General features: G+C 41.0%; 1 protein-coding gene across 1 annotated transcript in view; it reads left to right on the forward strand.

The window, feature by feature from the left end:
- The window catches only part of LOC128652409 (cadherin EGF LAG seven-pass G-type receptor 2-like), a 307753-nt gene that overhangs the window by 96064 nt on the left and 195797 nt on the right, over positions 1-15892 (forward strand). The window contains exon 11 of the mRNA XM_053705347.1: positions 11866-11991. Coding sequence (XP_053561322.1) covers positions 11866-11991 — 126 coding nt within the window. The remainder of the gene's footprint in view (positions 1-11865; positions 11992-15892) is intronic.

A 15892-nucleotide genomic window follows, 5' to 3' on the forward strand; every position in this document is an offset into this window, starting at 1 on the left:
GACAATGTGTGGAACTTTCAGGTTACTTGCTGGAATCTTGCGCGGCAATTTTTGGCGCGTTTTCCCCTAGTGCAGGGGCGGTCCTGCCAGGCATTCCACGTGACTGGGTGTGTCTATCCTTCTCTGTTGGTCTGTGGTGCAGGAGACGTAGCGGTTTCTGTAGTCCGGGTCCTAGGAGGTGGTGAGTGCCCCGGCCATTGGTGGTATAAAGGTGCCTTTTTTGTAAATTAAGTTAGTCTACCCAAAAGTGCAAGCGATGGAGGACTCTGATGCGTTAGAGGGCTCTCCTTCCTTAACAAAGTCTCATTCCTGTGTTTATTGTGAGGAGGTTCTGGTAGATCAGCCTGCTCAACTATGTTCCACATCCCTTGATAAAGTTACAACATCTAAATGTAAACAGATGTCTATTGCTACTGAGCCGTCCACCTCAGATTGCACATGCAGCGCCCCGGGGTCCAACCGTTACTCCTTCGGGAATGGTTCGTTGGCCGTCACACTTTGTGGACCAACTGGAATCGGCGGTTTCCAAAGGGATCCATGCCGTACCACGTTCTGCTAAGCGAAATCGTAGGGTTTATCATAGCGTCCCGGCCCAGGGTTTGTACTCGCCGATGGAAGATCCAGAGGCTCTATACGATGACGAGGCCCACTCTGACTCTTCGGAGGAGGCCCCTTCTGCCCCTAGTTCAAGAGGAACCAGAAAGTCACCAGCGCTATAAAAAAAAAAGTCTTTATTCTGGAATCATGTATAAACAGCAACGTTTCGGGGACATTAACCCCTTAATCATGCTACTGACACTAACAATTTGAAAAACTTTTATACCATCAAACTTTGGCGCCAAACTGATATCACACAGTCCTATGGCTCCACCTACTGGTGACTAAGAAAATAGGTATATATTTCTGTTAATATTAATCAAGTGTACAGTATTTAAAAACATACAAGAAAACCAAAAATACAGTAAGGTAGATAATACCCAATGCATTAGCAATATATTTTATGGTTCAAACAAAGCACCTGTAAGCAAACATAGAGAGAGGTATTACAAGAAAATTAATGTCAAGAAAATTAATGACAATTGTAAAGAGTACTTATACATAATTGTAAATGTAGTGTCCCATTTCTTTGTTAAAGTCACTATGGTTGTTGGCCACTACTAGTAAAGGGGACCTGTTAAATAAGGAAAAAGAATATTTTATAATTAATGCAAGCTAAAGAGAGATATACATATAAGAACCTAGAAAAAACATGCTAGATCAAAGTCCCTATTTAAACCTTTATCGGCTAGGGTGTCAAAGTGGTGAAACCACCACATCTCACGTTGCTTGAGCAAATTTTGCCTATTGCTGCCATTCCTAGGTTGTTGTATCTGTTCCACAATCTGCCATCTCAACTGACTGATGGCATTTCCTTTTTCCAAAAAATCTTTGGACAAAGGAGCTTCAGTGTTCTTAACCCTTATATTAGAACGGTGCTGGCTCAACCTTTCCCTGATCCTTTGGGTGGTCTCCCCCATATAAATCAGGGAGCACGGGCACTTAATCAGATAAATTACAAAGCCACTGTTACAAGTGTGATACCCCTGGACTTCATAGCTTTTTCCGCTATGTGGGTGAAAAAAGTTTTTCCCTTTGATAAATGAATGGAAACTTGCACAATTCAGGCAAGGATAATTGCCATTATTTTTCTTACCTATATACAATTGTTTATCTTTATTTTTAGGACCAATATCGGATCTTACAAGATGGTCCCTGATATTTTTAACCCTTCTGAAGGCCATAAGGGAGGGTTCTTTAAATTGTTCTATATTTAGATTACAGTCTTTCAACACATGCCAGTTCTTTCTAATAGCTCTACTGATGGTTTCACTGTAAGGGTTGTACTGTGAGACGAACACCATTCTGTTTCTATCTTTATCCTTAGTGTTTTTTCTATGTGTGTTATGTACCTCCTCCACTTTCTTTTTTATCAATTCCTGTGGTTATCCCCTTTCTACAAATTTGTCAGCCATTTCTTGCAATCTAATTTTACATACATCATCATCACTGACAATTCTCTTGACTCTAGTAAATTGGCTAAGCGGTAAGGACTCCACCAAACCTCTTGGATGAAAGCTGTTATATTGAAGCAAAGTATTTTTATCGGTTTCCTTGCAAAACAGGTCAATGAGTAATACATTAGATCCTTTGGAGACCTTAGTGTCAAGGAAGGAAACCGATTCCTCACTATATGTGAGGGTAAATTGCAGGCCTCTAACCATAGAGTTCAGAGTATCCGCAAACTCCATGAGGGTCCCAATGTTACCCCACCATATGCCAAACACATTGTCTATGTAGCACCACCATATGGCGCCATACTTCTTAAAGAGTTTATTCTCATAGACGAATTTCTCTTCAAACTCGTTCATAAAGAGGTTGGCATATGATGGGGCAACATTGGAACCCATGGCCGTACCCTTAATCTGCAAGTACCAATCATTTTGGAACAGAAAAAAATTCCAGTATAGTAGAAGTCTTAGTAAATTCTCCAGAAATTGACACTGAGCTATAGAGTACCTGCTGTTCACCATGAAGATCTTGTTAATTATGGCTATGCCAGATTCGTGTTTAATAGATGTATATAAACTTTTCACATCCATGGTGAACAGCAGGTATCTATTAGAAGGAAATTCCAATTCCCTAGCTTTTGCCAGGAAATGCCTTGTATCTTTAAGAAAACTAGCCATTTTGGAAACTTCTGGCTGCAACAATTTGTCTAGAAATTTTGAAATGTTGGTAAAAACGGATTCAATACAAGCCACAATAGGTCTCCCTGGTGGTCTAAGAGGATCCTTATGTAGTTTAGGTAATGTATAGAAAATAGGATTCCTAGGATTATCAACAAAGAGGTACTGTGCAAGTTTTTCATCAATAATATGATGTTGTACTGCTTTGTCCAAAAGATTTTTAATTTCTTTCTGAACTTTAAAGATTGGATTACCCTCAATATTTTTATATGTGGAGATATCATTAAGTTGTTCTTTTATCTCTTCCACATAATAGTTTCTATCAAGGATGACGGTTGCACCACCCTTATCAGCTCCTTGTAGAACTATATTTTTGTTGTTTTTTAGGGATTTAATTGCAATGTGTAGTCTTTATTCAGGAATCATGTATAAACAGCGACGTTTCGGTGTTAATGTCCCCGAAAAGTCGCTGTTTATACATGATTCCTGAATAAAGACATTTTGTTTTATAGCGCTGGTGACTTTCTGGTTTCTTATGCTTATGTGGAGTACAGCAGTCACACTCCATCACCTTTGCGCTGCACAGCTGTGCTGATATCCCTTTACTGTGGACGTTGCTATTACAGGCTGCAGGATTCTTGCATGCTGTGTTTATTCAAGTTACAATGGAATCCAACAAAGAAAATCCAAAAATGACAGATGGTACAAAGATGTTTGCATATAGTGAACTTGATGCAGCCCGCATAACTGCATTGACCAGAGGCTCCCGAGATTTCTTAAGAACAACCCCTGCTTCTGCTGTTGCCAAAGAATATTAAGCCCTGAAAATAAAATGAAATGAAATGGGATCTTCACATGACAACTTTAGCAGAGTACTACAGAGTTCATCGTATTCCTCGGGGGCTGAGGATGAGCACAGTGCCCACTCTCTTAAGAGACAATACCGACTATTGTGAAAAAATTTGAGGCAATTATTAACAAGTGCTCTTATGACATCATGGTCTGCACAGTCGAAGCTCTATTGCAAGAAACGGATCTGCAGAGATCCATCCTGTAGAAACACAAAGCGGATTTACTTACCACACTTTCACCTGAGGATTTCCAAGAGTTAGAAAAGAAAGTGGAGGAGAACCTTCTTACTGAGCAGAAGGCGATTAAAGAGGTGAAGCGGATTAAATTCCAACGCGATGAAGATGATTATCGCTATGGGAAAGTGTATAAGTGGAAGAACGGTTGCCATGGTAACCAAGAAACTTCCAGAGGAGACGTAGGACCAATCAGAAGGGTAATCCAAGATCACATGGTAACAACGCAACGTCAGGGTCGGATATTTCCGGAAATGACGATACAGCGTCCCCTTTGGATTCCAGCAGTGGGGAAAGCGACGCCGCCGGGGAGGCCGTAAGCATTGCAAAAGAAGTCATCAAAAAGAACAAAGTCGTTAGCAGAGGAACCCAGGAAGTCACAGAGACGCCCACAAAAGAAATAGCTGCTGAGACGGTGGTAAATATTTCTTCATACTCTCCCACTAGTGATGAACTGTCCGTACTCAGTAAGGGTTTGTCTTTCTGCCCTTATACTAATATAGACTTTTTCGAACTTGCTAAGGACTTACAGAAGTTTTATAGAAATATAAAACTTAAAGTTTGGTATAGTGGTCAGGCTCTCAATAATTGTGATGTATATGGTAATAATGATTGCTATGGAGCGTTAACTCTAAAAAATGTGGGTTTAAACAAAAAAAGCAAATTTAACCCGAACATTACTAACCATAGTATAAGTACATTTATTAGCCTTATTGAGAAAGAAGTGCAACAATTAAAAGTAAAAGCGAAATTGTCCAATAAGAGTAGTGACACTACTAGATATGGTTATAATAAATACAACTTTACTAAGTCTGAACACATTGCAATTAAATCCCTAAAAAACAACAACAATATAGTTCTACAAGGAGCTGATAAGGGCGGTGCAACCGTCATCCTTGATAGAAACTATTATGTGGAAGAGATAAAAGAACAACTTAAAGGGACATTAAACACTAAATACATGCTAGATAGAATGATGCATTCAAAGAAAAGATTAGCCCATGACTAACATGTAGATGTATTTTTTTAAAGTTTCATTAGTTGTTTAAAAAGTGACAAAATAAGTGTAAAGTTTTAGTGTCGATAAAACACTGGGAGCTGCCATGTTGTAACTTGTGTTACCTTCTCTGCTGTGGCCAATTAGGGACAGTTATACATAGGTCACTATAGTGTTTGCTGCCAATGGTTGTGCTGGATTTAACAGTGTTCTGCACTTCCATTTCAAACAGGAACTGAAAAGCTCACAATTTCAGAATGGAATTACAGACAAAGAGGACAAAATAAATAATGAAAGTATATTGCAGAGTTGTTTTATATATACAATTTATCATTTTATATTACCATCTCAAAGTGTTTAATGTGCCTTTAATGATATCTCCACATATAAAAATATTGAGGGTAATCCAATCTTTAAAGTTCAGAAAGAAGTTAAAAATCTTTTGGACAAAGCAGTACAACATCATATTATTGATGAAAAACTTGCACAGTACCTCTTTGTTGATAATCCTAGGAATCCTATTTTCTATACATTACCTAAACTACATAAGGATCCCCTTAGACCACCAGGGAGACTTCTACTATACTGGAATTTTTTTCTGTTCAAAAATGATTGGTCCTTGCAGATTAAGGGTACGCCATGGGTTCCAATGTTGCCCCATCATATGCCAACCTCTTTATGAACGAGTTTGAGGAGAAATTCGTCTATGAGAATAAACTCTTTAAGAAGTATGGCGCCATATGGTGGCGCTACATAGACGATGTGTTTGGCATATGGTGGGGTAACATTGGGACCCTCATGGAGTTTGTGGATACTCTGAAGTCTATGGTTAGAGGCCTGCAATTTACCCTACATATAGTGAGGAATCGGTTTCCTTCCTTGACACTAAGGTCTCCAAAGGATCTAATGTATTACTCATTGACCTGTTTTGCAAGGAAACCGATAAAAATACTTTGCTTCAATATAACAGCTTTCATCCAAGAGGTTTGGTGGAGTCCTTACCGCTTAGCCAATTTACTAGAGTCAAGAGAATTGTCAGTGATGATGATGTATGTAAAATTAGATTGCAAGAAATGGCTGACAAATTTGTAGAAAGGGGATAACCACAGGAATTGATAAAAAAGAAAGTGGAGGAGGTACATAACACACATAGAAAAAACACTAAGGATAAAGATAGAAACAGAATGGTGTTCGTCTCACAGTACAACCCTTACAGTGAAACCATAAGTAGAGCTATTAGAAAGAACTGGCATGTGTTGAAAGACTGTAATCTAAATATAGAACAATTTAAAGAACCCCCCTTATGGCCTTCAGAAGGGTTAAAAATATCAGGGACCATCTTGTAAGATCCGATATTGGTCCTAAAAATAAAGATAAACATTTGTATATAGGTAAGAAAAATAATGGCAATTATCCTTGCCTGAATTGTGCAAGTTGCCATTCGATTATCAAAGGGAAAAACTTTTTTCACCCTCATAGCGGAAAAAGCTATAAAGTCCAGGGGTATCACACTTGTAACAGTGGCTTGGTAATTTATCTGATTAAGTGCCCGTGCTCCCTGATTTATTTGGGAGAGACCACCCAAAGGATCAGGGAAAGGTTGAGCCAGCACCGTTCTAATATAAGGATTAAGAACACTGAAGCTCCTTTGTCCAAACATTTTTTGGAAAAAGGACATGCCATCAGTCAGTTGAGATGGCAGATTGTGGAACAGATACAACAACCTAGGAATGGCAGCAATAGGCAAAATTTGCTCAAGCAACGTGAGATGTGGTGGATTCACCACTTTGACACCCTAGCACCCTAGCCCCTAAAGGTTTAAATAGGGACTTTGATCTAGCATGTTTTTTCTAGGTTCTTATATGTATATCTCTCTTTAGCTTGCATTAATTATAAAATATTCTTTTAGTTATTTAACAGGTCCCCTTTACTAGTAGTGGCCAACAACCATAGTGACTTTAACAAAGAAATGGGACACTACATTTACAATTATGTATAAGTACTCTTTACAATTGTCATTAATTTTCTTGACATTAATTTTCTTGTAATACCTCTCTCTATATGTTTGCTTACAGGTGCTTTGTTTGAACCATAAAATATATTGCTAATGCATTGGGTATTATCTACCTTACTGTATTTTTGGTTTTCTTGTATGTTTTTAAATACTGTACACTTGATTAATATTAACAGAAATATATACCTATTTTCTTAGTCACCAGTAGGTGGAGCCATAGGACTGTGTGATGTCAGTTTGGCGCCAAAGTTTTATGGTATAAAAGTTTTTCAAATTGTTAGTGTCAGTAACATGATTAAGGGGTTAATGTCCCTGAAACGTTGCTGTTTATACATGATTCCTGAATAAAGACTTTTTGTTTTATAGCGCTGGTGACTTTCTGGTTTCTTATGCTTATGTGTAGTACAACAGTTACACTCCGTCACCTTTGCGCTGCACAGCTGTGCTGATATTCCTTTACTGTGGACGTTCCTAGTTCAAGAGGGACAGTTCATGACAACTGTTGACTTGAAGGACGCTTACCTTCATGTGTCGATTCACAGGGACCACTTCAGGTTCCTAAGATTTGCATTTCTGGACCAACACTTCCAGTTTGTGGCCCTTCCTTTTAGTCTGGCGAAGGCATTGAGAGTCTTTACGAAGGTTCTGGGGGCGCTGCTGGCAGTGGCCAGATCCAGGGGCATTGCGGTGGCGCCTTACCTGGATGACATCCTGGTTCAGGTGCCATCGCTTGGCCTCGCAGAGGATCATTCGAGGGCTCTTCTTCTTCTGCTTCAATCTCACGGTTGAAAGATCAATGCAGGAAAGAGTTCCCTGGTTCCCAGCAACAGGGTGGAGTTCCTGGGCCTGATAATAGACTCTATGTCTATGAAGATATTTCTCACAGATCAGCGGCGCAGGAAGCTTGTGTCCACCTGTCTGGCCCTTTAGTCCTCCACAAGCCCATGGGTGGCTCAATGTATGCAGTTGATAGGTCTCATGGTGTCAATGTCAGGGTGCCAGGAATCAGACTGAGACAAGAAGTGCACAAATAATCACACCTTTATTAATAACAAAAATAATAAAAAGTCCACAAGTCAAATAATAAGCCAGGATTCAAAACCAGAGCTGGTAGTCAGACGAGCCGAGTCAGGAGCCAAAGCGAGTAGTCAGACGAGCCGGAATCAGGAACAAGGAGAACAGCAAAGTCAGGAACAAGCCAGGGATCAGGAACTAGAAGAGACGTCAGACTAGCCAGGTAATACACAGGAACTCACAAACAGATCTGAGACAACGCAAGGACAAAGCATACTGAACAGAGGCCTTTTAAATAATAAGTGATGACATCACAATTCTGAGCCTGACGGATGATGCACAACAGTCTGGCCATAAGAGGGCTTGCAGGAGATGAGTAGCATCACACACTCTGAACCAGATTCAGCAAGAAAGGTGAGTAAAATGGCTGACAGCAGCACATGGCAAACAAAGCAGGGAAAAAACCCTGACAGTCAAGCATAGATGTCATCCCATTCGCTAGGTTCCATCTCAGACCTCTTAAATTGTGCATGTTGTTGCAGTGGAACGGCGATCATTCAGATCTATCACAGCTGATATCCATGGATGCTCGGACTCAAAACTCCCTCTCTTGGTGGATTCGTCCGGAGCAGCCGTCCATGGGAAAATCTTTCTTGCGCCCGTCCTAGGAGATTGTGACCACGGACGTCAGTTTGACAGGATGGGGAGCTGTTTGGGGTGCCAGGATGGCACAAGGAAAGTGGTCCAGGGAGGAGTCTCTCCTTCCGATCAACATCCTAGAACTACGAGCAATTTACAATGCTCTGAAGGCATGGCCTTCTCTGGAGTTGGTCAGTTTCATCAGATTCCAGACCGACAACATTACCTCAGTGGCTTACATCAACCATCAGGGGGGTACGAGGAGCTTCCTCGCAATGAGAGAGGTGTCTCGGATTCTGGAGTGGGTGGAGTCCCACGACTGCTCGCTCTAAGCGATTCACATTCCAGGTGTGGTCAACTGGAAAGCAGACTTTCTCAGCAGACAATCCTTCGCTCCGGGAGAATGGTCTCTTGGGGTCTTGTTTTTGGAGATTTGTCACAGATCGGGAGCACCGGAGATAGATCTCATGGCGTCCAGACTCAATTGCAAGCTACTTCGATATGGGTCGAGGTCCAGGGATCCCCAGGCAGAGCTGATAGATGCCTTAGTGGTTCCTTGGGGATTCAGCCTAGCTTACATTTTTCCACCGTTACCACTTCTACCTTGCGTAATGGCATGCAACAAACAGGAGCGGGCCCCGGCCATTCTGATTGCTCCTTCGTGGCCACGGAGGACGTGAATTGCGGATCTGGTGGGGATGTCATCCTCTCTGCCGTGGAAGTTACCCTGTCGCAGGGATCCGCTGTCACAGGGCCCCTTTCAACATCGAAATCTAGATTCTCTGAGGCTGACTGCGTGGAGATTGAACGTCAAGAGAGGCTTTTCAGAAAGTGTGATTGATACTCTAATTCAGGCAAGGAAGCCAGTCACTCATCGTATCTACCATAAGGTGTGGAGGACTTACTTGTCCTAGTGTGAGAAGCATGGATATCCTTGGCATAAGGTGAAGGTATCCAGGATTCTGTCCTTTCTCCAAGATGGTTTGGAGAAGGGTCTTGCCGCTAGTTCCTTAAAGGGACAGATTTCTGCATTATCTGTTTTGTTGCATTGCAGGCTAGCTGAGCTCTCTGACATGCAATCTTATGTTCAAGCTCGCTCTAGAATCAGGCCTGTCTTTAGACAGTCGGCTCCACCTTGGAGCTTAAACTTAGTCCTTCAGGTTTTGCAAAGGGTTCCGTTTGAACCTATGCATTACATAGACATTAAGATTCTGTCCTGGAAGGTTCTCTTCCTGTTGGCTATTGCATCGGCACTCAGAGTATCTGAACTAGCTGCCTTGCAATGTGATCCTCCTTATCTGGTGTCTCATGCGGATAAGGCTGTACTTCGCACTGGGTTGGGGTTTCTCCCCAAGGTGGTGTCTAACCATAACATCAATCAGAAAATACTTGTTCCTTCTTTGTGTCCTAACCCTTCTTCTTCAAAGGAGAGGTTACTTCATAACCTGGATGTGGTTCGTGCCTTGAAGTTCTATCTTCAGGCTACAAAGGATTTCAGACAGTCTACATCTCTTTTTGTGGTGTATTCTGCGAAGCGCAAGGGGCAAAGGGCCTCTACGACTTCTTTGTCTTTTTGGTTGAGGAGCTTGATTCGCTTAGCTTATGAGACAGTGGGACATAAGCCTCCTCAGAGGATCAAGGCTCATTCAACTAGAGATGTGGCTTCGTCTTGGGCCTTCAAGAATGAGGCCTCTATGGAGCAAATTTGTAAGGCGGCTACCTGGTCCTCCTTACACACTTTTACAAAGTTTTACAAATTTTACGTTTTTGCTTCTGCAGAAGCTGTTTTTGGGAGAAAGGTTTTGCAGGCTGTGGTGCCCTCAGATTAGGGTCCGCCTTTTACCCTCCCGGTTTCATTCTGTGTCCTCTAGAGCTTGGGTATATGTTCCCAATAGTAATGAATGAAGCCGTGAACTCTCCTCCAATTTAGATGGAAAACATAAATTATGCTTACCTGATAATTTAATTTCCATCGAGGGGAGGAGAGTCCACGGCTCCCGCCCCTGTCTCCGTTGGGCGGCCCTAAATTTATTCATCTTCTGGCACCTTTTTTACCCTGATATTTCTCCTACTGTTCCTGGTTCTCTCGGCAGAATGACTGGGGGATGAGGGATGTGGGGGAGGTATTTAAGCCTTTGGCTGGGGTGTCTTTGCCTCCTCCTGGTGGCCAGGTTCTTAATTCCCAATAGTAATGAATGAAGCCGTGGACTCTCCTCCCCTCAATGGAAGTTAAATTATCAGGTAAGCATAATTTATGTTTTTTAATCCTTTTGCTGCAAAGTCATTTTCACACGCCAGTGCTAAGCCAGGTTTGATTTTTTTGCTTCTTACATTTAACCACTATAGTAAAAGTAAATAATATTAAAAATGGCTACGTGATCACTGCTATTACTGTGATCACCTTACTAAATTGTCATCAAGGGTAGCCACATGTGAAATAGGGAAACATACTATTTTGGGGGCTATAATATAGATTAGAGAGGCCCCATTGTGCAGTACAGAAATAAAATCACTTTTTTTCTTTCAAGGTGTTCATTGTTACCACAGTGATCACCTGGCTATAGAGACAAAATTCATATATTTTTTAAGTGAGGGACTTGTCTACAACAAACTTAACTTTATTGGGGGTCTCTAGACATAACAGATTTTATTTTTTGAGTATAAAATGTCCCATTCCCAAGCAAATCCAAATGTATTACATTTATTCTTTAAAAAGCAAAACAAAAATAATCTGTTTTGCACAGTCTTTACAAAACTTCCATCATTTGAAAAAGCAGCAGATTCTCTTTCAAATGAGGGGCCTTGGAGGTCTATGGCTTGTAAGGAAGCTGAGATCAAGGGGTTTTAACAGCAATTCCTCATCCAGCTCCCTTACCTGTCAGTCATATTGTGGTCCCACCCCCTCTTTGATGTCACCACAGACCTTTGTGGTGACATCACTGGCACTCCCATGTAGCTCTGGGAGTGCCGCCCACTATGCCACCAACAATCATGCCTGAAGTACAGGAGAATCGCTGATCCGGTGCAGTCATCAGTAATTCCCCTTCATGATGAGAATGACACGTTCTCGTCATGTGCAGGCAAGTGGTTAATGATATATTTCTATATATATATCTGGTGCAACTTTTATTTTAACCTTTACACTTTACGCTAAGTCTTCACACCGATGAGCGCAAATTTTGTTTTTTGCGATTGCGATATTGCTTATCACATCCCGTGCTAACAGTAGAGTGCTACTTGTAATCTAGCCCTAAGTGGGCAGTCGACCATAATGATAGGGGAAAAGCGCATGGCTGATTATAGATAACTACTAAGTGTGACAATTGGATAAATGGTCAGTAGATTATTTGAGATTTCTTTGCTTTAGTTAAAGATATTTCTCTCATACAGGATGTTCAGCCAAGAGAAACCAGTGTGAGGGAGAGCGATGCCAGCACGGAGGGACATGTGTCAACCACTGGGACAGTTATTCGTGCGAGTGTGCTTTGGGATATGGAGGCAAGGACTGTGAACAAGGTAATAGCTACAGAGGCAGCTCAAGGACGCTACAAAGGCTATTACGACCATTTTTGGTCACCTCAAGCTTTTGGTGTGTTTAACTTTTGTTTGCACAGCTTTATAAACACACCTTTGTTTTGTGCTATTTGTTATATTCACTCTAACAACCACCATTAAAATGTTGAAATCTAGACAAATTAATTTGATTAGGATTTCCCATTGGTATTATTCAACTGTAGAGGCCAGTTATGTTTAGAAATTAATTTAAAATCAATTTATAAATGTTAATACATAAACCCAATCTCCATCCCATAGGGAAGGTGTAGTCACTGTTAACTACTGCTGTGCTTAGTTTTTCAGTATGTTTTTAAAGGGACAGTATACACCAATTTTGCATGCAATAGACACAATTATAAAGAAGAGCATGCACAGATCCTGATCTAAAAATCCAGTATAAAACCTTTTAAAAACTTACTTAGAAGCTCCCAGCTTTACACTGTTGATAAAGTAGTCTGGGACACCCACTGAAAGGGGCTGGGTAAACAAAAAGAGCAGACAGTCCCCACCTGCCACCCTTCCCTGCATATGAAAAGACAGCTAACATAAACAGGAACCAGCAGGAGTCTGTAAACGAGCGTATATATCTGGCACTGTGGGGCTTGGTTAGAAGTCTATGGGGAAAATCGGCACAATGTTCTTAAAAAATAGGCAAAACTATACATTTGTATAAAAACACTACAGGATGGGCTATACAAAACATTTATGCAAAGAAAAATCTAGTGTACAGTGTCCCTTTAATCCCAGACTAAGTAAAATAACTTAAAACAATAGATTGTTACCCTCTTAGCGCTAATCTCTCTGCATTCTAAAGGCTGTGACACACTGCAAGCGATGCAGCGCGAGCCGAAGCAGCTGCTTCGCTTCGCATCGCATCGCTTCTGAAGTTTAGATATTTCATCTCTGAGCGCTCAGCTACACTACCTGACGCAGCAGAGTGCTCAGAGATGAAAAGGCAGGACACACTGAGCGCGCATAGCCGCTTCAACACACTGCACGCCGCTCCGCTCCGCTTGCAGTGTTTCACAGCCTTTACTCTGAGATATAAGGTGAATTACCTTTTTACAATGGACTAAGCCTCATAAACACAACTGGCACACAAAGTGGATAAATAATACTTCCTATAGTGGAGACAGTAAAACACTTCAGGGGATACAACTGGACACATCCATATATCCTTACTACAGTAGAGAAGCTACAAAAATTATATAACGTATTGAGAGAACACCCCTACCTTGTGAATTCACTATGGAACAGTCTCCCTAGTATGGTAAAAGAAATCCTCTTCATGGGGACCATTTTCAAACAAAGACCTTCTTAATCTCTTAAAGGACCAGTAAACACCTTGAGATTTTAATATAAGTTTTAGTTATGCATAGTATACAATAACTTGATCAATAGAATGAGAGCTGCTTAAATCTTATTGGCTGATTTGAACAGCCAATAGGATTTTAGCAGCTCTAATTTCTATTGGCTGATTCAAATTGTTCAGCCAATAGGAATGCAAGGGACGCCATTTTGAAACGGCTCCCTTACATTGAAGATTCAGTGTACGGCAGTGACCGTATGAAGAGGATGCTCTGCACCGTATGTCTTCAGGATCAAGATAGAAGATGCCGCCTGGATGAAGACTTCTCGCCGCCTGGATGAGGACTTCGCCGCCTGGATAAAGATAGAAGAGGCTGCCTGGATGAAGACTTCTCGCCGCTTGAATGAAGACATACAAATACAGACATCCAAGAGTTGCATACAATTTCAGAAGCATTTTTGCAAGAATGACTATCCTACTGTAGAGTCAGCAATTAATCCAATTTTAGCATGCAATTCAAGCAATAAATTACAGGTACAATAAGATTATGTATTTCCACCTAGTTATTTTTTAAACAAATGCCCTCTATAAAATTATAAGTGAACCTACTATTCAATGTCTATCAACAGGAAGGGAAAATAATTAGAATCTTGCAGCTCATTACTAAAGATAACATTTCTTTCACACCAAATATCACAACAATTCAAACACTCGGATATATTAATAGCGTATGTCTCGTATATCAGTTCCTATTTAACAATAACCTTAAGTTTTAATCTCCCTACACTAAAGGAAGTCACTTTTTGACCTCTATGACTAACAATAAACAACTATGGGGAGGATTTTTATTCTGGGGAAGTATTCACTATAATCCCGTTCAACTATCACAAATAATTGGGCAATATTAAAACATAAGGGATGTATGTTACAGAGTTGAATAGGGCTACTTCTTTCAACAATTGGAGATATCATATAGTTCCAACCTGTTCCTCAATAAGTTGTGGGAGCCTTGGGGCACTCAAAACATTAATAAATTGCTCTCACCTAGAGGATATGTGACATATCTATGGAACATTACAGAAAACCACTTAAAATCCAGCTAAGACTCTGTATAGAACTTATAACATGACATGAACATTTTAGTAAGTAAAAAGAAACAGTAACCTAAGTCCCACAGCTATCTAGGGAGTCTCCCAAAAAGGCCAGATGCAATATCAAAACCGACCAAGGTAGTCTCTGTTGTTAAATATATATTGTCCTACCCCCACATCAAAGTGCCAGAATATATGTCTCAGTGGGGTTTCAGCAGAAAAAAAACTTGATGAGGTACCCCTGACGGTTACTTCAACTTCACCGGAACAAAACACCCGCCATAGGTTCAAAGGCTCTTGGTTTAACTGCTTATATGAGCGTCCATCGCTCTCCTCCGTGTAGAGCATCCAGACAAGTAAGTGCGGTGTCGTGATCGAGTAGCTAGGGCCCCTCGCCCCCATCCACAACACATCAGGCAGGGTGATTGAATAATCATGAAGGTCGCTCTGCATGGGTAATAATTTGCCAGGTAGGTGAACCACTTGAGCTATGTCCCGTATCACCGGAGCAGCCGCGCTCCACAAGGTCGGGCTGTCCTCCAGCATCTTGTTACAGTCAGGCTCCCACTCTCGCTGCTCCGAGAGTAACATCGCATCTGTAGGTAATTGCTGACAATCTAGAGGTTGGATCTCATCGAGTTTAGTACTCTTACCCAAGCGCTCAAACTGCCGAATCAGTTCCACTTTGAGGTCTGTAAGGAGAGTTTGCAGCACTTGCTGGATATCTTCCATGTTGAACAGTGTTGGAAACCATATAAAGTAACCCTAATAGGTCATGAATAGAACAAGGGCTTGAAATAACATTAGTATCTGCATACTTTTAGACCCAGTGGCCTGGGGGGGGGAATATATGCGGCAGCCTCAGTCGCGCTTTTTTCTATCCCAGAATATGTAGGCCTTCTTAGCAAAAGTCCTAGGCGACTGACTTGAATAACATAGGTCAGGGTGTCGTTCATCTGCTCCTGAACTTTAGGCAAAGTATGTAGATGATCTTAGCTTCTAAATATGACAATCTCAGTAGAATAGCTCTTCCTATTTGAAGCTAAAAACAAGTTTAAGAAAATATAAACAGGAGCCTCACAGAGACACGTCCTGCCGCTCCAAGTGTAGGCTCCGCCCCCAGTGTTAGGATTTTTTTAATGTGTAGTTTAGTTTTATTTAATTGGTAGTTTGTTTAATTTTAATAATTATATTAGTTTAATTGTTAGTTTAAACTTAGTTATTTTAATTTGACAGGTAAGTTTTAATTTAAGATAGGGAAATTGTAATTTTAATATAAAGTTAGGGGGGCGTTAGGTTTAGGGGTTACTAGTTTAATTTAGTTTATTGCGATGTGGGGGGCTTTTCGTTTTAGGGGTTAATAGTTTACTTTAGTATATTTCGTTGTGGGGGGGCTTGCGGTTTAGGGGTTAATAGGTTTATTATAGTGGCGGCGGTGTAGGGCTTAATAACTTTAGTACAG

This window comes from Bombina bombina, chromosome 3 (assembly GCF_027579735.1).
Source record: "Bombina bombina isolate aBomBom1 chromosome 3, aBomBom1.pri, whole genome shotgun sequence".
Classification (NCBI taxonomy): Eukaryota; Metazoa; Chordata; class Amphibia; order Anura; family Bombinatoridae; genus Bombina; species Bombina bombina.